This window comes from Pristis pectinata, chromosome 10, assembly GCF_009764475.1.
Source record: "Pristis pectinata isolate sPriPec2 chromosome 10, sPriPec2.1.pri, whole genome shotgun sequence".
Taxonomy (NCBI): Eukaryota; Metazoa; Chordata; class Chondrichthyes; order Rhinopristiformes; family Pristidae; genus Pristis; species Pristis pectinata.
The window spans coordinates 100146833-100169363 of record NC_067414.1 but is presented as its reverse complement, the minus strand read 5'-3'; the positions used below and the strand labels follow the sequence as shown (position 1 = coordinate 100169363).

Sequence of the window (22531 nt, the reverse complement as noted above, 5' to 3'; positions counted from 1 at the left end):
CAATTGCAGACAGGCAACAGCTGCTTGAAGGTAAATCAGTTTCAGAGCAATGGATGAAGATTCAAGGAGCTTGAGTTAAATATGTTCCTACAAAAGAAAAGGGCGAGTCTGCTAAATGTAGAGCCTGTAAATGGCAAAGAGGAGAAGATATGCCAGCATGGATTGGTGGGCCAAGTGGCCTATTTCTATGACATATATCCAATGTAAAGATTATGCTGTAGATACCAACAGCTGATTACAGCACTAAGCCTAGTAGAGTATAGAAAGTTTAGGAGTGAACTCAAGGGGAAATTGGGAAAGTGAAGAGAAGGCATGTAAGAATGCTGCAAAGTGCATGAAGAGCGAGGGATAACTAAGGAAAGAATCGGGCTTATAGAGGACTGAAGAGTGACATTTCTGTGGAGTTGGAGGATCCAGGTAGGTTCTTAATGAGTCTTCGCAAAAGAGGGCAAAGTTTAGTGGATGTGTGTGAAAGATTGGATGGAAAAGCGTGGTAACAGAGGAAATATTAAGGGGTTTAATTAGCATGTTTGAATGTGGATAAAACACCAGGCTAGAATGAAATATATTGCAGGCTTTTAAAAGAAGCAAGTAAAAAAATTGCTAAAGCTCTGATCATTATTCAGGTGTGATGCCAAGGACTGGAGTGCTGTTAACATTGTACTATTGTTTAACTAGAACAGATGGGATAAACTGAGTAATTACAGGCCAGTCAGTTTAACCTTGGTGGTGGGCAAATTCGTAGGATGAATTCTAAAGAATAATATATACCTTCATTGAGAAAGACACAGATTAATCTCGTTAGGTCTGCAAGAATTTAGACTCACGGAGTTATACAGTATGGAAACAGCCCCTCAGCCCAATTTGTCCATGCCGACCAGGGTGTCAACCTGAGCTAGTCCCATTTGCCCGTGTTTGGCCCATATCCCTTTAAACATTTCCTATCCATTTACCTGTCCAAGTATCTTTTAAACATTGTAAGTGTTCCTGTCTCTACCATTTCCTCTGGCAGCTCATTCCATATACCCACCACCCTCTGTGTGAAAAACTTGCCCCTCAGGTCCCCTTCAAACTTTTCTCCTCTCACCTTAAACCTGTGCCTTCTAGTTTTAGACTCCCTTACCCTGGTGAAAAGACTGTGACCATCCAATTTATCTCCGCCCCTCATGACTTTATGAAACTCCATGAGTTCATCCCATGGCTTCCTTCGCTCCAGGGAAAACAGTCCCAGCCTATCCAGTCTTTCCTCATAACTCAAGCCCTCCGGTCCCAGCAATATCCTTGTGAATCATTTCTGCACCCTCTCCAGTTTAAGCACCTCTTTACAATAGCATAGCAATGAGAACTGCACACAGCACGCAAAGTGAGGTCTCACCAAAGTCTCGTACAGCTGTAACATGATGTCCCACCTCTTGTACTCAGTGTCCTGACCGATGAAGGCCAGCGTGCCATAAGCCTTCTTCACCGCCTGGCCTAATTGTGTCACCACTTTCTTGGAACTATGTACTTCTGCTCCAAAGTCTCTTTGCTCTACAAAACTCCACAGGGCCCTGCCATTCACTGTGTATGTTCTGGCCTGGTGTAACTCTCCAAGATGTATCACTTTGTACTTGTATGAATTAAATTCCATCTGCCCATTGCTTGGTTCACTTTCCCAGTTGATCAGGATCCTCTTGTAACCTTAGACAACCTTCTTCACTATCCACTATGCCACCAATTTTGGTGCCATCTGCAAACTTACTAATCATGCCACATGTATTCTCTTCCAAATCATTACTATATATATAATGAACAATAAAGAACCCAGCACTGATCCCTGCCGTACACCTCTGGTTACAGGTCTCCATTCTAAAAAAAACAAACCCTCCACTACCACCCTCTGCCTCCTACCACCAAACCAATTTTGTATCCAGTTGGCTCATCCTGGATCCCATGTGATCTAATCTTCTGGACCAGCCTACCAGGACCTTGTCAACGGTCTTGCAAATGTCCACATAGCCAGGATCTACTGCCCTGCCCTCGTCAGTCCTCTTGGTCACCTCTTCAAAAAACTCTATCAAATTTGTGAGACACGATTTCCCATGCATAAAGCCATGCTGATAATCCCTAATCAGCACTTGCCTCTCCAAATGCCGGTAGATCCTCAGAATCCCCTCCAGTAACTTTCCCTCCACCTGCCTCTAGTTTCCTGGCTTGTCCTTTCAACCCTTCGTAAATAAAGGCACAATTAGCCAGCCTCTAGTTTTCCAGTATAGTACAATCCCATCAAAGTGATCACGGTCTTCTGATTTCTAAGTTCTGCCCATGTAGCCTCATTGGGCATTCTCCAGGAGTATCCTCTCTAAGTACAGGAAATCCCCGACTTACGAATGCCCGACTTACAAACGCCTGTACTTACGAACTGACCTTTGTGGTCTTAACGACCTTCAGTTCATAAGCGGGCCCGGCCCCCGATCCTACCACGGCGGCGGTACACCTTCTTTGGCCCAACCCCGGGCCAAGTGTGCATGTGCGGACACTGTTCCGAGTTACAGACAAAATTGGGTTACGAACAGTCTCAAAAACGGAACTCGTTCGTAACCCAGGGACTTCCTGTACTGCCGTGATGTTCTCCCCAATCAACATCGCAGCTCCCCCTCCTCTCTTACCTCCACCTCTGTCTCACGTCTGTAGCATTTGCATCCCGGAACATTGAGCTGGCAGCCTTATCCACCTCTCAACCATGCTCCTGTGATAGTTATATCACAATCCCATGCGCCTATCCACGTCCAGAGTACATCTGCCTTACCAGTCAGGCTTCTTGCATTAAAATAAATACAATTTAGCCCATCAGACCTTTTTTGCTCCCTGTCCTGCCCCTGCCTGTCCTGTTTACTGGCCTTGCTCTCTTTAACTTCTATATTTGCTTCAACTTTCTTACCTGCTACACTGCTACTTGTCCCTGTCCCACCCCTCCTGCAAGACTGGTTAAAACCCTCCCGAGTGGCTGTAGCAAATCTTCCCATCAGGATATTGATTCCCCTCCAGTTCAGGTGCAACTGTCCCTCTTGTACAGGTCACCTCTGGCCCAGAAGAGATCCCAATGGTCCAAGAACCTGAATCCCTCCCTCCTCCACCAGCTCTTCACCTGCCCTGTCCTCCTATTCCTACCCTCACTAGCGTGTGGCACTGGGATGATCCAGAGATTACAGACCTTGAGGTCCTGCTTTTTATCATTCTGCCTAACTCCCTATATTCATTCTGCAGGACCTCATCCCTGACTGCCATTGGGATTTTCAGTGGCCCAGTCCTTGGTCCAATGGCTATTGTCCAAAGTCGTGAGCATGATAACCAAGTTTGCAGATGGTACAAATACAGGTTGTGTGGTTGACAGAGAGGAGGAATGAATCAGAATCAGGTTTACTCTCACTGACATGAAATAACGTGAAATGTGTTGTTTTGTGGAAGCAGTACAGTGCAAAGACATAAAAATTATTCAAATTTACAAAATAAATAGATAGTGCAAAAAAAAAGGAATAACAAGAAAAAGGAATAATAGCGTTCACGGGTTCATGGACCATTCAGAAATTGGATGGCGGAGGGGAAAAAGCTGTTCCTGAATCGTTGAGTGTGGGTCTTCAGGCTCCTGTACCTCCTTCCTGATAGTAGTAACGAGAAGAGGGCATGTCCCGGATGGTGAGGGTCCTTAGTGATGGATGCCGCCTTCTTGAGGCACCATCTCTTGAAGATGTCCTTGATGGTGGGGAGGGTTGTGCCCGTGATGGAGCTGGCTGAGTCTACAACCCTCTGCAGCCTCTTGCGATCCTGTGCATTGGAGTCTCCATACCAGGCTGTGATGCAACCAGTCAGAATCCTCTCCACCGGACATCTATAAAAGTTTGGAAGAGTCTTTGGTGACATACCAAATCTCCTCAAACTCCGAACGAAGTAGAGCTGCTTTGTGATTGCGTCAATGTGTTGGGCCGAGGATAGATCCTCTGAGATGCCGATGCCCAGGAACTTGAAGCTGCTCACCCTTTCCACCGCTGACCCCTCAATGAGGACTGGTGCGTGTTCTCCCGACTTCCCCTTCCCGAAGTCTACAATCAGTTCCTTGGTCTTGCAGACGTTGGGTGCGAGGTTGTTGTTGCGACCACTCAACCAGCCAATCTATCTCATTCCTGTACGCCTCCTCGTCGCCATGATGAATGCTATTATGAAGATTTTGATGGTCTGGTCAGTAGGAAAGAAAAGTGCAACTGGTACTTCATTCAGAGAAGTGTGAGGTGACACACTTGGGGAGTGCAAGGAAACAAGGTAATAGATAATAAATGGAAGGATATTGAGTGTTGTGGAGGATCAGAAGACCATGGAGTGTACATCCGTAAGGTCAAGACAGATGGTTAAGGTTATTAAAAAGATAAATGCTTTCCTCTATTAGCCAAGGAAAGAACATGAAGCAGCAAGATAATTAGAATGTGTTCAAGACTAGCCAGACTGCAGCTTGAGTATTGCACACAGTTCTGGTCACCATGTCTCAGATCAGCAACGATTGTACTCGAGAAGGGGCAGAGGAGATTTAAGAGGGTGTGCCAAGACTGGAAATTTCTAACGGTGAGGAAAGATTGGATAAGCTAAGGTTGTTTTCTTTGGAACAGAGGTTTAATTGCAGTGTATAAGTTCATGAGAGGAGCAGTCAGATTAAATAAGAAGGGTCTATTCCCCTTGGCAGAATGGTCAACAGCCAGGAGAGTGGGTTTAAAATAATTGGCAGAAACATCAACTTACACCTTTTGCCTCCACAGATGCTGATTGACCTGATGAGGTCTTCCAGCATTCTGTTTTTAGTTTACAGAGTTGGAACTGGCCAGTGAGACCTTCCCAAAGAGTACATAGTGATTATTTGTGAGACAGGAATTAATAACTTAAACCCTTCATCAATCGGGGAATTGAATTTAGGAGCCGTGAGGTATTGTTGCAGCTTTATAGGTCCCTGGTCAGACCCCACTTGGAGTACTGTGCTCAGTTCTGGTCGCCTCACTACAGGAAAGATGTGGAAGCCATAGAGAGGGTGCAGAGGAGATTTACAGGGATGCTGCCTGGAATGCGGAGCATGCCTTATGAAAGCAGGTTGAGGGAACTCGGCCTTTTCTCCTTGGAGAGACGGAGGATGAGGGGGGACCTGATTGAGGTGTATAAGATGATGAGAGGTATTGATGGGGTAGATAGTCAGAGGCTTTTCCCCAGGGCTGAATTGCTGGCCACAAGAGGACACAGGTTTAAGGTGCTGGGGAGTAGATATAGAGGAGATGTCAGGGGTAAGTTTTTTACTCAGAGAGTGGTGAGTGCGTGGAATGGGCTGCCGGCAACGGTGGTGGAGGCTGATACAATAAGGTCTTTTAAGAGACTGTTAGGTAGGTACATGGAGCTGAGAAAAATAGAGGGCTATGGGTAAGCCTAGTAATTTCTAGGGTAGGGACGTGTTCGGCACAGCTTTGTGGGCCGAAGGGCCTGAATTGTGCTGTAGGTTTTCTATGTTCTATGTTCTAACTTCTTCATACTTAGCCCTTTGAAACAACTTGAGGTGAAACATGTTGGGTCCAGTTACAACAGAATTTCCTCATGCCTTACCAGAAGAACTAGTCTTGGATGACAGTCCTCAGTTTTATTCATTTTTATTTCAGCGCTTTATGAAACAAAATGACATCAAGGACAAACTTATCTCACCATAGCATTCACCATCAAATAGTGCAACAGAGCAATTGGTAAAACTTGACAAAGAAGCTTTGATGAAAGAAGTGTTTCCGGGACACAGATTTAACAATGAGACATCAATTAGCAAACTCCTTGCCCCACTGCAGAATGATACCACCTGCTGAGTTAATAATGCGTTGAAGACAGAGCAGTAATACTCTTGAAGGGAAAGTGGAAGATAGGCAGTGAGACAGAAACAAAAATTATGTCTCAAGTCACAGAAAAACAATGTAACCAGCACGATAATGATGGTGTGTTGGCACCACTTAGCAAGTCTGACATTCAGAAAAGTGGTACTGAAGTGAAAGCTGAAGGATGTGGTACAAAGTGAGATCTTGTGAAAAGAGGGGACAAAATTGGGGAGACAGACTGGAATCTGAAGTGCAAATCACTTAATGTTTGTAATCCCAAAGTTGATCCAGAGGGAGGTTGTGGGAGCAATGTCACACGATTCTACTGAGACGAGCCAAGAAGTGATGCTTTTTTCAAGTCAAGGAGTGAATGCAAAACAAGAAAATGCTGGAAACACGTAGCAGGTCGGGCAGGATCCATGGAGGGAGAACTGTGTCAACATTTCAGGTCACAGACCCTTTGCCAGAACCAGGAAAGAAAGAAAGCAAATTAGTCTGAAGATGCAGAGAAAGTGGGGAGCGATGGGTGGGACAAAGTGAATAACTTGTTTTCTCTCTTTCCCAGTTCTGATGCAGGGTCTCCAACCTGAAGCATTGACTCTGTTTCTCTCTCCACAGATACTGCCTGACCTGCTGAGTGTTTCCACCATTTCCTGTTTTAAGTTCAGATTTCCAGCATCTGCAGTGTTGTAATTTTCATTGACTAATGAGACAAGTACGGAAACAGGTTCTCCAGCCCATCATGTCCATGCCCTCCAATGCGCCAGAACCCCAGCAGACCATAAGACATAGGAGCAGAATCAGGCCATTTGGCCCTTCGAGTCTGCTCCTCCATTCCTTCATGGCTGATTTATTTTTGCTTCTCAACCCCATTCTCCTGCCTTCTCCCCATAACCTCTGACGCCCTTACTAATCAAGAACCTATCAACCTCCACTTTAAATATACCCAATGACGGCCTCCACAGCCGTCTGTGGCAATGAATTCCACAGATTCCCCACCCTCTGGCTAAAGAAATTCCTCCTCATCTCTGTTCTGAAGGAACATCCTTCTATTCTGAGGCTGTGCCCTCTGGTCCTGGACTCTCCCACTGATGGAAACATCCTCTCCACGTCCACTCTATCCAGGCCTTTCAATATTCGGTAGGTTTCAATGAGATCCCCCTCATCCTTCTAAGCTCCATTGAGTACAGGCCCAGAGCCATCAAACGTGCCTCACACATTAACCCTTTCAATTCCAGGATCATTCTTGTAAACCTCCTCTGGACCCTCTCCAATGCCAGCACATCCTTCCTTAGATATCGGACCCAAAACTGCTCATAATACTCCAAATATGATCTGATCAATGTCTTATAAAGCCTAGGCATTACATCCTTGCTTTATATTCTAGTCCTCTTGAAATGAATGCTAACATTGCATTTACCTTCCTTACTACTGACTCAACCTGCAAGTTAACCTTTAGGGAATCCTGCACTGGGACTCCCAAGTCCCTTTGCACCTCCGATTTCTGAATTTGCTCCCCGTTTAGAAAATAGTTTAGTCCTTTATTCCTTCTACCAGAGTGCATGACCCTCCCCTGGTCTCCCAAGCCTCCCCCCACCCCTCAACCCCCCTTCACTCTTCTAAGCCCCCAACTTCCTCCCACCCCACCTTCCCTGACCCCCCTCTCTTCTCTGCCCTCCGACCCCTCCAACCCTCTACCCTCCCCTGACCCCAGCTCCAACCCCTGCTGCATCTTCACTATCCCCTCTGACCACACCCCGAGGCTGAACGTTCTGTCCTTGACAGGGGCCTTACCTTTGTCCCCCTGCGCCTCAGTGAGTTTCACGCCCACCATGACGCTGAGCTCTTCTTCCGCTGCCTCCTTGATCATTGCTATACAACCATCAAAGGTGCCTTCCGAGTCACTCCCCGCCCTCCCTTTGGGAAGTCTGACCACCAGGCTGTATTCCTTCTCCCTGCATACAAACAGAAGCTGAAACGGGAGGATCCAATACAGAGAGTTGTGCAGTGCTCGTCTGAGGAAGCAGATGAGCTTCTACACAACTGCTTTGAGTCAGTGGACTGGTCCATGTTCAAAGACTCAGCTGCCAGCCTTGATGATTATGTCACTACCATCACGGACTTTATCAGCAAGTGTGTTGAGGACTGTGCACCAAAGAGGACAATCCAGGTGTTCCCAAACTGGAAACCATGGATGAACTGGGAGATCCACTCCCTACTGAAGTCGAGGACTGCTGCATTCAAATCAGGTGACCCTGACCTTTACAAGAAATCGAGATATGACCTCTGTAAAGCTATCAGAGATGCCAAGAGACAATATCAGTTCAAAATAGAGTCCCAGACCAGCCATCAGTTGTGACAGGGCTTACATGCTATAACGGGCTACCAAAAGAAGTCAGGCAGCGTTGCTAACAACAGCGCAATCCTTCCCGATGAGCTTAACGCATTCCATGCACATTTTGAACAGAAGTGGAGTGGATTGTCACCACCCACTCTGACAGCCTCCAATGCACCTGAACCCATAGTCACCATCGAGGATGTAAGATCAGTCTTCTGGAGAGTGAACCCGAGGAAAGCATCTGGCTCGGATGGTATCCCTGGCTGTGTCCTCAGATACTGTGCTGATCAGCTGGTGGGGGTATTTGCAGACATATTTAACTGGTCATTGACTTCAGGAAAGGGAACGGTGTACATGCACCTGTCTACCTCAATGGTGCTCAGGTCGCGAGGGTTGAGAGCTTCAAGTTCCTTGGAGTGAACATCACAAATAGTCTTTCCTGGTCCAACCATGCAGACGCCACGGCCAAGAAAGCTCACTGGTGTCTCTACTTCCTCAGGAGGCTAAAAAAATTTGTCATGTCCCCTTTGACACTCACCAACTTTTATCGATGCACCGTAGAAAGCATTCTATTTGGATGCATCACGGCTTGGTATGGCAACTGCTAAGCCCAGGACTGCAAGAAACTGCAAAGAGTTGTGGACACAGCCCAGCGCATCACGGACACCAGCCTCCCCTCCATGGACTCTGTCTATACCTCTCGTCGCCTTGGTGAAGCAGCCAACATAATCAAATGCATTCTATCTTCTCCCCTCTCCCATCCCATCAGACAGAAGATATAGGAGCCTGAGGGCACATGCCACCAGGCTCAAGGACAGCTTCTATCCTACGGTGATAAGACTATTGAATGGTTCCCTTATACGATGAGATGGACCTTGTTGTGACCTTGCACCGTATTGTCTACCTGCACTACACTTTCTCTGTAGCTGTGACACCTTACTCTGTATTCTGTATTGTTTTACCCTATACTACCTCAATGCACCGTGTAATGAATTGACCTGTACGATCGGTGTGCAAGACAAGTTTTTCACTGTACCTCGGTACAAGTGACAATAATAAACCAATACCAATACCAATCTCCTCTCCTCCCCTCCCCTCCTCCATCCTTTATTCCATGGTCCACTGCCGTCTCCTACCGGATTCCTTCTTCTTCAGCCCTTTGCCTCTTCTACCTGTCACCTCTCAGCTTATTACATCTCTTCCCCCCCCCACCCACCTACCTTCCCCCTCTCACCTGAACTCACCTGTCCCCTGCCAGCCTGTGCTCCTCCCCCTCCCCCCATTGTCTTATTCTGGCTTCTGCCCTCTTCCTTTCCAGTCCTGATGAAACATTGACTGTTTATTTCCCTCCATAGATGCTGCCTGACCTGCTGAGTTCCTCCAGCACTTTTTGTGTATTGCTCCAGATTCCAGCATCTGCAGAATTTCTTGTACCAACCACTAAAGTCAGGCTAACTGGCCTATAATTTCCTGTCTTTTGGCTCCCTCCCTTCTTAAAGAGTGGAGTGACATTTGCAGTTTTCCAGTCCTCCAGAACCATTCCTGACTCGTGATTCTTGAAAGATTGCAACTAATGCCTCTACAATCTCTTCAGCTACCTCTTTCAGAACTCTGGGGTGTAGTCCATCCAGTCCAGGTGACTTATCCACCTTCAGACCTTTCAGTTTCCCAACCACCTTCTCCTTAGTAATAGCAACTACACACTTCTGCCCCCTGACTCTCTCGAATTTCTGGCCTGTTGCTGGTGTCTTCCACAGTGAAAACTGATGCAAAATACTTATTCAGTTCGTCTGCCATTTCTTTGTTCCCTATTACTGTCTCTGCAGCATCATTTTTCAGTAGTCTGATGTCCATTCTTGCCTCTCTTTTACTCTTGATATTTTTAAAACAAAAGCAGAAGCCTTGGAAATTCAGAATCAGTGCGAATGTTGAGCTTTCTGCAACACCACTGCACATGAGCAGGAGAATTCCCGGAGAATTTGTGCCCTGTATCATCACTCCCTGCACAACTGATGGGGGCTTGTATTTTCTGAGCTTAAAGCACATTGATTGGAGCAGAGTAGGTGCCTTGTGATTCAGTGGACCCAGGCTGTACCTACCTCCATGCTCTGACGTCTGGGTGTCCCATGATGCTGACATTGGCTAAAACTGCGCACACAAATTGTCATTAATGAAACACTGGCATCTCTCACCATGACAAATGCAGCATCCATTTCCCCTCTCCACCCCTCCACCTGGGAAAAGGAGCTCTTCTGCAGAGGCTGAGAGTGTCTACAGCTGTTTCTGCTGATGTTTGTACACATCTGCGCCTGAATTGCTGATGCTGTCAATGCAAAAAAAGAAAGTCCAAATCTTGGCCCCCGTTCATGGTTTCTCTTAATTCGCCTTCCAATTCTGCCCAAGTGACCACCCCTCTTGTTGGAAGTGTTTAGTAGGAGTCAGTGATGGAGCAGGGTGGATTTCTGAGTGTGTTACAGTGGCAGGTTTAAAATGGGATAGTGCAGTCAAAACTGTTCTTGTACTATTTTTGTGTATGCTTGATTTATTTTCCTTTGCCTTTGGTTTCTCTGAATATTTCTCACTTACTCACTTTTAGCCAAAATGTTTTACGCTGAGACCTGTCCTCTGAGGTCTATTGGGGATAAGGGAGAGAACTAAAGAAAGAAATTTGGAGGGCAATAAGGGGCAATTAAATTACTTTGGCAAGTAAGTTTAAGGAGAATCTTAAAGCCTATTACAAGTATGTTAGAAGCAAGAGGATACCGAAGTAAAGAGTGGGTTCCCTCAGGGACCAAAGGGGTGATCTATGTGTGGAGCCAGGGGATATCAGTGAGATCCTCAATGAATACTTCTCATCGGTATTTGCTCAGGAGAAGGATGTGGAGGTATCTTGAGCAAGGAGGAAGTGTAAGAAATATTGGCACACATTCAGGTGAATAAAACCCCAGGCCTGATGGGATCTGTCCCAGGATGTTAAGTGAGGCAAGGGAGGGGATTGCTGGGGCTCTGATGGAGATTTTTGCATCTTCATTAGCCACAGGTGAGGTACCAGGAGATTGGAGGATTGCTAATGTTGTCCCCTTGTACAGAAAGGGCAGTAGGGATCAGTCTGGAAATGACAGGCTGGTGAGCCTTATATCAGTTGGAGGGAAGTTGTTAGAGAAGATTTTGAAGAACAGGATTTATGTTCACGAGGAAAGTCAGGGGTTAACTAGGAGGTGTCAGCATGGCTTTGTGCAGAGGAGATCACATCTCACAAATTTGACTGGGTTTTTTTGAGGAGGTAACAAAGACACTCGTAAAGGCAGAGGGGTAGACGTGGACTTTAGTGTGGCTTGGGAGTGTGTCCCAGAAAGTGAAGGCACAAGGGATCCAAGGAGTGTTGGCAAACTGGATCCAAAACTGGCTGGGTGATAGGAGGCAGATGGTGTGGTGGATGGGGGGTGTTGTTTTGACTGGAAGCCTGTAACAAGTGGTGTACCGCAGGGATCAGTGCTGGGACCTCTGTTATCTGTAATATATGTGAATGACTTGGACGACAATGTAGGGGGTATGATTACTAAGTTTGCAGATGACACAGATATTGGCGGAGTCATAACTGGCGAAGGAGGTTGTCCAAGAGTACAGTGGGGCATAGATCTGGTGGAAGACTGGATGGAGCTGTGGAAGAGAGACCCTGTGTTGCACATCCATAATTTCCTGAAATTGGAGACATAGGTGGATAAGGTAGTGAAGAAGGCACTTGGTATGCATGCCTTCATAGCCCAAGGCATTGAGTGTAAGAGTTGGGAGGAAATATTGCAGCTGTACAAGATATTAGTTAGTAGACAGCTGGTATCTTTATCCCAGGGTCGAAATATCTAATTTTATAGGGCATGCATTTAAGGTGAGAGGGGGTAAGTTCAAAGGAGAAGTGTGGGGCAAGTTATTTTACACAGAGCGTGGTGGGTGCCTGGAGTGTGCTACCGAGGTGGTGCTGGAGGTAGAGGCAGATACGATAGTGGCATTAAAGAGGCTCTTAGACAGGCACATGAATGTGCAGAGAACGGAGGGATGTGGGCATGGTGTAGGCAGGAGGGATCAGTTTAGTTAGGTGTTTAATTAGTTCGGCACAACATCGTGGGTGGAGAGCCTGTTCCAGTGCTGTTCTATGTTCTAGTTAGAGCACACTTGGAGAATTGTGTACACTTCTGGTTGCCTCTCCACAAGAAAGATGTGCTGGCAATAGAGAGAGTGCAGAAGAGACTCACCAGGACGTTCTGAAGCAGGGTCTCAACCCCAAACATCGACCATCCCTTTGCCTCCACAGACGCTGCTCAACCCACTGAGTTCTGCCAACAGTTTGTTTGCTCCACACTACAGCATCTGCAGTGTCCTATTGCCTGGAATTCAGGGCTGTAGTTATCAGGGCAGTAGAGACTGGGTAGACTGGGTTTATTCTCACTTGAATGTAGGGAGGTTGAGGGGTGACCTTACTGGAAGTTGATAAAATTGTGAGGGGCACAGATAGGTTAGTCAGAATCTTTTTTCCAGGGCAGGGGGTTTTGGAACTAGAGGGCATGGGTTTAAGGTGAGAGGGGAGAAGTTTAAAGGAGATCTGAGGGGTATGTGTTTCACCCAGAACATGGTGAGGAGGTGGTAGAGGCAGGTACAATTACAAGGTTTGAAGCAGGAACTCAGATAGGAAAAACAAACTGCTGGACGAACTCAGTGGATCAGGCGGAGACCCTGAGGAGATAAATGGACAGTCGATGATTCGGACTGAAAGAAAGAGGCGAGATGGTGTAGCGGTTAGCATATCGCTATCACAGCGCCAGCAACCCGGGTTCAACCCCAGCCGCTGTCTGTAAGGAGTTTGTACATTCTCCCCGTGACTGTGTGGGTTTCCTCCGGGTGCTCCGGTTTCCTCCCACGTTCCAAAGACGTACGGGTTAGGAAGTTGTGGGCATGCTATGTTGGCGCCGGAAACATGGCGACACTTGCGGGGTGCCTCCAGAACACTCTACGCAAAAGGTGCATCTCACTGTGTGTTTCGATGTACATGTGGCTAATGAAGGGGTGGAGCAAGAGCTGGCAGGTGATGGGCAGATAGAGGAGGGAAGAGTGGAAATAGTGAGGGAGGCTGGGGGGTGAGAGCTGGAGGCGACAGAGGGCTGCAGGTGGTGGAGTCTGATAGGAGAGGAAGGTGGAGCCTAGGACCAAATAAGGGAGGTGGGGAGGGCAGATGGGGACAGCAGGGGAGGGGACCCAGTGGGAGGAGGGTGATGGGCAGATGGAGTGGGTGCAGGAGGGGAAAGAGAAAGGGTGGTAGGGGATGGGGGGAGTGGAGTCGGTGTGGGAGGAACTGGGTAGGTCAGCAGGAGAGAGAAAGGAAAGGGGACAGAGGGGCAGCAGGTTACCTGAGATTGGAGAATTCAATGTCCGTGCCGTCGGGTTGTATGAGGTGTTGTTCCTTTAGTTTGTGTTTAGCCTCATGCTGGCCGTGGAGAAGGCCGAGGACAGACAGGGCAGTGTGGGAATGGGGAAGGGAATTAAAATGGCTGGCCACCAGGAGCTCAGGAAGACCGTGGTGGATGGAGCACAAGTGCTCGGCAAAGCAGTCACCCAGTTTGCACTTGGTCTCACCGATGTAGAGGAGGCCACATCGAGAGCACAGAATGTAATAAACAAGGTTGGAGGAGGTGCATGTGAATCACTGCCTCACTTGGAAGGGCTGGTTAGGTCCTCGGAGGGAGGTGGTGTCGGGACAGGTGTCGGGGAAAGTGTGTGGTGAGTCAGTGTGAGCGCATAGATAGGAAGGGTATAGAAGGATGTGGGCCAAGTGTGGCAAATGGGACTAGCTTGGATGGACATCTTGGTCTGCATGGACCAGTTGGGCTGAAGGATCTGTATCTGTGCTGTATGACTCTGTGTTGCCAACCAGTCGTCGAGTTGACCCTGACCTCTCCATCAGCCTGGGTTGGTGTCAGACCTGGGTCCCACCAGGGAAGGAATCAATCCTGCCACAGATCTAGTTCAGGGAAAGCAGGGTAGCAACCCAAGAAACTGCAGTCTACCTTCAGTGCTTCAGACATCGTTATTATTCCTGTTGCTGTTTTGCTTTGAGATTTTGGATTTGATCCATTGCCTGCTGGGCTAGCTGTGGATTGAAGGAATTTCATTATCTAGTAATTAGCCACAGGGACCAGAAGTTCCTGCGTCTAATCCCTGGTCACCTGGCCAATGTCGACTGGATGCTGTAACTGGCCTCAGCACCCTGGCTGGGGCAGGGTTACAACACTTGCCTGTAAAGTGCAAAGATGATGTTTGGGTGAGGGACAGGAGGACATTCAGTGGTCCTGGGGCCGTTACCCCGAGTTTCGGTGCCTCCTCAGTCCTCCGCCGATTCAGAGGCTTTTCCAGCACATATCCGTGTCCTGCTGCCTGAGCACCTGCGCTCCATTTTATTGTTTTCCTCCCCATCTGTCAGCATCTTGTAGTCCTCGGAAGTTTCTGCCCATCTCACTTGGAACAATTGCCCCCAGGTCAGTGTAAGACCACGGCGCACGACGGAGTAGGTTAGTTATTGGCACACAAACGCATTTCATAAACTTGGAGGCAGCAAAACTGTCACTCTGATCATCCACGGCTGTGATGTACGGCTAGGCACTGTCATCCGCTTAATTAAAACCTCATTCGAGGAAAACTGAGCAGATAGCTGCTGTGTAAACACTGTCCTCAGCGAGCCACTGCGCTAATCAAGGCTGGCATAACTTTGACCTTCCCTTTATTTTCTCTTCCCCTGCCTCACCACCTATTTGCCTTCCTCTCCTCTCTGCAGATGATGGCGAAATTGTTCTCTGGAATGGCTCAGTCTGGAGCATGGATCTGCTTTGACGAGTTTAATCGGATTGACGTGGAAGTCCTGTCTGTAACCGCCTCACAGATCCAGACAATTAAGGTAGCCAAGGACAGTGAAGCGATGAAGTGAGTACTTCTGCACACGCAGTGTGGAGCTGCATTCGCTATCTTCCCACAACTGCCACAGACATCAAATATAATAATAAAGCATCTCTCCGATGCCTTGAAAGCAGCAAACCGTCCCCAAGTGGGACGAGTCCGGTGGGATGACAATAGTGGACGGGACTGAAAACTCAGTCAAAGGGAATGGAGCGGTAGAGAGCTGGTAAAATGGAAAAAGTTAGAGGAGCTGCAGTGAGTACCATCTACAGAGTGCGTGTGGTTGTGGAATGTGTGCACCACTAGCGACGCAAGCATTTATCGTCCCTAATCGCCCTTGAGGAGGTGATGCTGAGCTGTCATGGGAAAGCACGGAAGCAGGCCCTTCGGCCCACTGAGCTCCTGTCGACCATCAGGCACCCATTTACACTGATTCTACACTCACCCCATTTTATTCTCCCGACATTCCTATCAACTCCCCCTACATCCTAACACTCACCTTAGGGGCAATCTACAGGGGCCAGTTAACCTACCAACCTGCATGGTTTTGGGATGTGGGAGGAAACCGGAGCATCCGAGTGAAATCCATGCGGCCACAGGGAGAACATGCAAACTCCACACAGACAGCACCGGAGGTCAGGATTGAACCCGAGTCACAGGAGCTGTGAGGCAGCAGTTCTACCAGCTGTGCCATCGTGCCACCCCTTCTGAGTCATAGAGTTATGCAGCATGGAAGCAGGCCCTTTGGCCCAACTCATCCGTGCCAACCAAGGTGCTACCCGAGCCAGTCCCATTTGCCTGTGTTTGACCCATAACCCTCTAAACCTTTCCTGTCCACGTACCTGTCCAAGTGTCTTTTAAAGTTTGTAATTGTTTTTGAACCAGAGCAGTGTGTGTTGTGAAAGTGGCCCACAGTGATGCTGGGCAGGAAGTTCCACAACTTAGAACTGTTGATAGAAGAACGGAGGGTACACAGTTCCAGTGAGCTGGGTTCAGCCCTAACCTCTGGTGCTGCCTGGGTAGAGTTTGCACATTCTCCCTATGGCCCCTGGGTCTCCAGTTTCTTCCCACATCTTAAAGGCGTGTGGGTTGTTAGGTTAACTGGCCATTGTAAATTGCCCCAAGTGTATAGGTGAGTGGTAGAATCTGGGAGGAGTTGATAGAATGTTGATCACAGAATAAAATGACATTAGTGTCGGATTAATGTGAATGGGTGCTTGGTGGTTGGCTCAGACAGTGGGCTAAAGGGCCTGTTTTTGTGCTGGATGACTCTATGCGCAATATATTTCTGTACCGGTAAGAACCAGGGGCAGGAGTTGGACATTTGGACCTTCCAGCCTGTCTCACCATTCACCCAGATCACGGCTAATCTTCTAATTCAACGGCAGTCCCTTAATTCCCTTAAATTCAGGCTCCAGCAACCTCTGCCATGAATGAACTCAAGTGACTGAGCCTCCACAGCCTCTGGGGTAGACTCACCATCAAAGACCCACCACCCTCCGTGTGGAGAAATTTGTCCTCATCTCAGTCCTAAATAGCTTAACCCTTGTTCTAAAGCTGTGTTTCCTAGTCCTAGACTCCTCAGCCAGGGATCCATCTTCCCCCTAGCCTGTCGGGCCCTGTAAGAATTTTGTAAGTTTCAATGAGAGTTCCTCTTATTTTTTTAAACTAGGGAGTACAGACCTAGTCTATTCAATCTTCCTCATTTGGCAACCCCACCATTCCTGGGACCAGTCTAATGAACGTTCACTGCACTCCATCCAGGGCAAATATATCCTGTATTAGATAAGGAGATCAAAAATGTACACTGTACTCCAGGTGTAATTGCACTTGGACATCTGTACTCCTTGTCTCAAATTGTTTCGTAATAAAGGCCAACATACCATTTTCTTCCTAATTGCTTGGTCAACCTATAAATTGGCTTTCAGTGACTAGTGTACTAGGACATCCAAATCCCTTTGAACATCAATGTCACCCAATTTCTCTTCATTTGAAAAATATTCTGCTTTTGTGTTTTGTGCGTCAAACCACTGGATGACCTCACAGTTTTCTGGAGTGAGCTGCCAGAGAAAGTGGTTGAGGCAGGTACAATAGCATTCAAAATACATTTGGATAAGTGCATGGATAGGAGGGATTTAGAGGGATATGGGCTAAACGTGGGCAAATGGGACGAGCTTGGTGGGCACCATGGTTGGCATGGACGAGTTAGGCCAAAGGGCCTGTTTCCATGCTATGACTCTATATACAAACCTGTAAGAGTCAGGAAGTCATGCTGCAGCTGTATAAACCTATGGTTGGATTACAATTTTAGTGTTGTGTGCAGTTCTGGTCACCCCATGACCGGTAGGATGTGGAGGCTTTGGAGAGGGTGTGGAAGAGGTTCACCGGGACGCTGCCTGGATTAGTGGGCATGTGCTATAAGAAGAGGTTGGACAAACCTGGATTGTTTTCTCTAGAGTGTCAGAGGCTTGGGGAGAGCTGATAGAGGTTTATAAAATTGTGAGAGTCATAGACAAGGTAAATAGGGTCTTTTTCCCAGGGTAGAAATGTCAAATACCTGAGGACATAGCTTTAGGCTGAGAGGGGGAAAGATCAAAGAAGATGTGTGGGGCAAGATTTTCACGCAGAGAGTGGTGGGTGCCTGGAATGCACTGCCAGTGGTGGTGGTGAAGGCAGACATGATAGTGGCATCTAAGGAGCATTTAGACAGGCACATGAACATGCAGGGAATGGAGGGATATGAATCATGTACAGGCAGATAGGTTTAGTTTTATCTGGCATCATGGTCAGCACAGACAGCATGGGCTGCACTGTTCTATGTTCTATGTGAACCTCTTCCCACCGTAGGAAAGTAAAGTGAGTAACTACACAACAGGCCATCAGTTGTGACTAATGGCCCCAGAGACCTGTCGGAGTCCTACCTGTGAGAACATTTACCTCTAGGCTCATTGAGTCCATTGAAAATCTGCAACTTAATTTGAACTAATTAATTTTTAATGTATTTATGCAGTAAATTTGGGAATCAAAAGTACCTGGGATACGTTGAGACATTTGTTCCGGGGTTTGATCTCCTGTTCGACAAGGGAAGCATACACAGGGGAATAAGCAGTCCTCTTAAAGCAGTGGATGCCATGGCAACAGGGTTATTATTTTCAGTGTTTGCTGGGTTCTATTCATCAGCAGCAACATGTATTTTTAAAGAATAAAACATCACATGGGGCTTCATGACAATTCACCAAACCATGTAAAGAGATATTAGGACAGGTGACCAAAGGCTTGGAGAAAGATAAGATTTCTTTATTAGTCACATGTACATTGAAACACACAGTGAAATACATCATTTGCGTAGAGTGCTGGGGGCAGCCTGCAAGTGTCGCCACGCTTCTGGCGCCAAATTAACATGCCCACAACTTCCTAACCCGTACGTCTTTGGAATGTGGGAGGAAACCGGAGCACCCGAAGGAAACTCACGCAGACGTGGGGAGAACGTACAAGCTCCTTACAGACAGTGGCCGGAATTGAACCCAGGTCGCTGGCGCCGTAACAGTGTTACGCTAACCGCTACACTACTGTGCCTGTTCTGAAGGAGGAGAAAGGTGGGGAGAACCGGAGTATTAAAAGTAGGTTTTAACAAACATCTTTAAGGAAAAGTGACAGAGGCAGAAGAGTTTAGGGAGAGAATTCCAGAGCTCAGAGCCCAGGGACTGAAGGCATGGCTTCCAGTGTTAGAGGGATTGAAGCTGGGGTGATCAAGAGGCTAGCATGTGGGAAGGTCGGAGAGCTCAGAGGGTTGTGTGGCTTGAGTGGCCTGAAGAGGTGAGTGGTAAGGCCGTGCAGCATTTGAGAATTTAAAATTTACTGTACCAAGAGCCAGGTTAGGTCAGCGAGCGCAGGGGTAACAGGTCATAGAGTCATACAGCACGGAAACTGGCCCTGCGGCCCAACTGGTCCATGCCGATCGAGATTCCCATCTAAGCTGGTCCACTTGCCCACGTTTGGCCCATGTCCCTCTAAAACCTTTCCTATCTGTGTACCTGTCCAGGTACCTTTCAAGTGTTGTTCATGTACCTGCCTCAACCACTTCCTCTGGCAGCTCGTTCCACATACGGACCACCCTCTGGGTGAAAAAGTTGCTCCTCAGGTTTGTCTTAAATGTCTCATGGGCAAACATGGGAAATGGGCAACACAGACCAGTCTGTGCGCCCTAACATGTCACCTGGTTCAAACATAACGTCCAGTTGATTATTTAAACTATGCAGATGGATAATTGAAAGCTGAAGCCTGCCCTGAGAGATGAGACATAGACATAGAGACGCACAGGACGGAAACAGGCCCTTCGGCCCACTGAACTCATCCTGACCACCAACCACCCACTTCCACTAATCTCACATTAATCCCAATTTATTCTCCCCGCATTCTCACCAACAGATTCCTTCTTTTCTTCCAGATTTGTGTTTGGAGGCAGAGAGATCCGGCTGAATATGTCCTGTGGTTTCTTTGCAACTATGAACCCTGGGTAAGCTGCCGTTCAGGAGAAATCTTTGGCACTCCCACTGTGTGGATATGAAGCCGAAGTGTTGTTTTAACATATGCTAATTGCACTGAGAAATATTTGAAAATTCATCTTTTTTTTCAATAACTGCAGTGATTCGAAATGTGTGCAGCAGAATGAAGCACACTTTCTACTCTGGTCACCCAGCATGAACACCGAGCCCTCCCCAGGCAGGATCTGCCTGGATTGATTTAGGGAGAAGCTGCATTGTCCTGCAATGGGCAGAATATTGCTGGGGACGGATCTGAGTGTGTCCATTGTTTGAACACTCGGCCTTTGTGTCGGAAATGAGGTCCAGGTCAACAGCCCTGCACCTAAATTCCATCAGACGATCTCTGTGGTCATCTCTCTAGGATCTCGGGTTTGAGGTAGTGGGTGGAATAGGGTGAAGTGATAGGTAGATCTAGGGATCTGATCAGGGGTCCCCTTTGTGATCCCGTCTCACACCAATGTGTCCCTCACCCGCCTGTGCCCATTATGTGACTCCACCTTGGAGCAGTGTGCCCCTCAGTCCCTGTGTCATAGCATCATACAGCAGGGAGACAGGCCATTCAGCCCACCACCTCCATGCCGACCAGTGGGGCATCCATCTGTATTAATCCCGTCTTCCAGCAGCTTTCCGTAGCCTTGGCAATTCAAGTGCTTGTCTTAGCACTTCTTAAATGCTGTCAGTGACTCTGTTTCAGGCCTGTCTCAGGCCGTGCATTCCAGGCATTTGCCACTCTTTGGGTGAAAAACGTCCCCCTCAGATCCCCTCTAAATATGATAAGATTTCATATCATATTTGATGTGGGAGGAAACCGGAGCACCCGGAGGAAACCCACACGGTCACGGGGAGAAGGTACAAACTCCTTACAGACAGCGGCCGGAATTGAACCCGGGTCGCTGGCGCTGTAATAGAATTACGTTAACCACTACACTACCGTGCCAGCCTGTTGGTCACAAAATTAACCCAAGAGTCTCTCCCCTCTCTCAGCCTCTTGGGTTGATTTTTGTGACCAACATTAAACTCCATTTTAGTTCTGAAGTGCTGTTGAAGGAGACTTTGATGTTGTCAGACACACACTTTAAATCCACGAGGATTAGTAGATTTATTTTCCATCAAAGCCACTTTTCTAAAGCTTTCGTGTTTTTCTTTCCCTTGGTTGATGCTCACTGGATTGATGTCAGCTGCTGTCCTGATAATGAAGTTCTGCTGCTTCTGTGCAGTTTACACCGAGGATTATGTCTTTCTACTCTAATCCCTCTGCAGTGAAACTACAGCAGTTACATTACACCACAATGTAACCTGCATAAGATTAGAAGTTAACTAACAATTTTTTGTGGAGCGATTTGTGTTGTTAAGTAATCTCTGTCATTGCCATTCCCTCCCCACCTGGCAGGCTCCCTCCAGGCCACCATCTCTCTGCAGTTACTGTTTGAGGTTGATCCAGACTCTTCCCCCTCCATCTTCCATTGATGCTAAGATGGTTTTGAACTCATCCGCTGCAACATCAAGGCTACCTATTTTCCATTTCATAACAACATTGGTCTTAGCAATGTCTCAGCATTGCTGCTGAAACTCTCAATTTTCTTTTACTGCCTCTAGATTTGAATACTCTACCTTGCTGTTACCCAGCCTTCTTCTTCTACCCTCTGTAAGTGAACTCATTCTAAAGGTTGTACCTCAATGCATCACAGCTTGGTATGGCAAATCTTCTGCCTAAAACTACAAAACATTGCCGAGCTGTGAACATAGCCCAGTCTGTCATGGAAACCAGCCTCCCCTCCATGGACTCTGTCTACACTTCTCACTGCCTCACGCACCCCAGACATTCTCTCTTCTCGCCCCCTCCCATCGGGCAGAAGATACAAAAGCCTGAAAACACGCACCACCAGGCTCAAGGACAGCTTCTGTCCCACTGTTGTAAGACTCTTGAATAGACCTCTTGTATAATAAAGATCAACTGTTCATCTCTCCACCTACCTCATCCAGGCCCTTGCATCTTATTTGTCTGCCTGCACCACACTTTCTCTGTAACTGTAACAATATGTCCTACATTTTTTTAATGCTGAGACACAAGGGATTCTGCAGATGCTGGAATCTGGAGCAACACACACACAGTGCTGGAGGGACTTAGCAGGTCAGGCAGCATCTGTGGAGGGAAATAAACAGTTGACGTTTCTGGCCCTTCATCCCTTCATCAGGACTGGAAAGGAAGAGGGCAGAAGCCAGAATAAGAAGGTGGAGGGAGGGGGAGGAGTACAGGCTGGCAGGGGATAGGTGAGTCCAGGTGAGAGGTGAATCCAGGTGAGAGGGGCGAGGTAGTGGGTGGGGGAGGGGGGGGAAAGAAGTAATAAGCTGAGAGGTGACAGGTAGAAGAGGCAAAGGGCTGAAGAAGGAGGAATCCGGTAGGAAAGGGCAGTGGACCAAGGAATAAAGGATGCGGGAGGGGAGGAGAGGAGATGGGCAGGTCATCAAGGTGAGGGAAAGGAGCCACAGGAATAAGGGAAGACAAAGGAGTTGGAGGGGGGTGTGGAAGAAGGGGAGGGGTTACCAGAAGTTAGAGAAATTGATGTTGAGGCCGTCAGGTCGGAGACTCCCAAGGCGGAATGTGAGGTGTTGTTCATCCAATCTGCATCTGGCCTCAACGTGGCAGTAGAGGAGCCGTGGACAGACATGTCAGTGTGGGAGTGGGATGTGGAATTGAACTGGGTGGCCACCGGGAGGTTCTGGCTGTTGCGGCGGATGGAGCGAAGGTGCTCGACTTTTAATGCTTTTCCCTCTGTACCACCTCAATGTACTTATGTATGGAATGATGTGTATGGATGGCACGCAAAACAAGGTTTCTCATTGTA

At 47.7% G+C, this 22531-nt stretch overlaps 1 protein-coding gene across 1 annotated transcript in view; it reads left to right on the top strand.

The window, feature by feature from the left end:
- The window catches only part of LOC127575532 (dynein axonemal heavy chain 6-like), a 277640-nt gene that overhangs the window by 92318 nt on the left and 162791 nt on the right, over window positions 1–22531 (top strand). The window contains exons 25-26 of the mRNA XM_052025464.1: window positions 15023–15155; window positions 19570–19657. Coding sequence (XP_051881424.1) covers window positions 15023–15155; window positions 19570–19657 — 221 coding nt within the window. The remainder of the gene's footprint in view (window positions 1–15022; window positions 15156–19569; window positions 19658–22531) is intronic.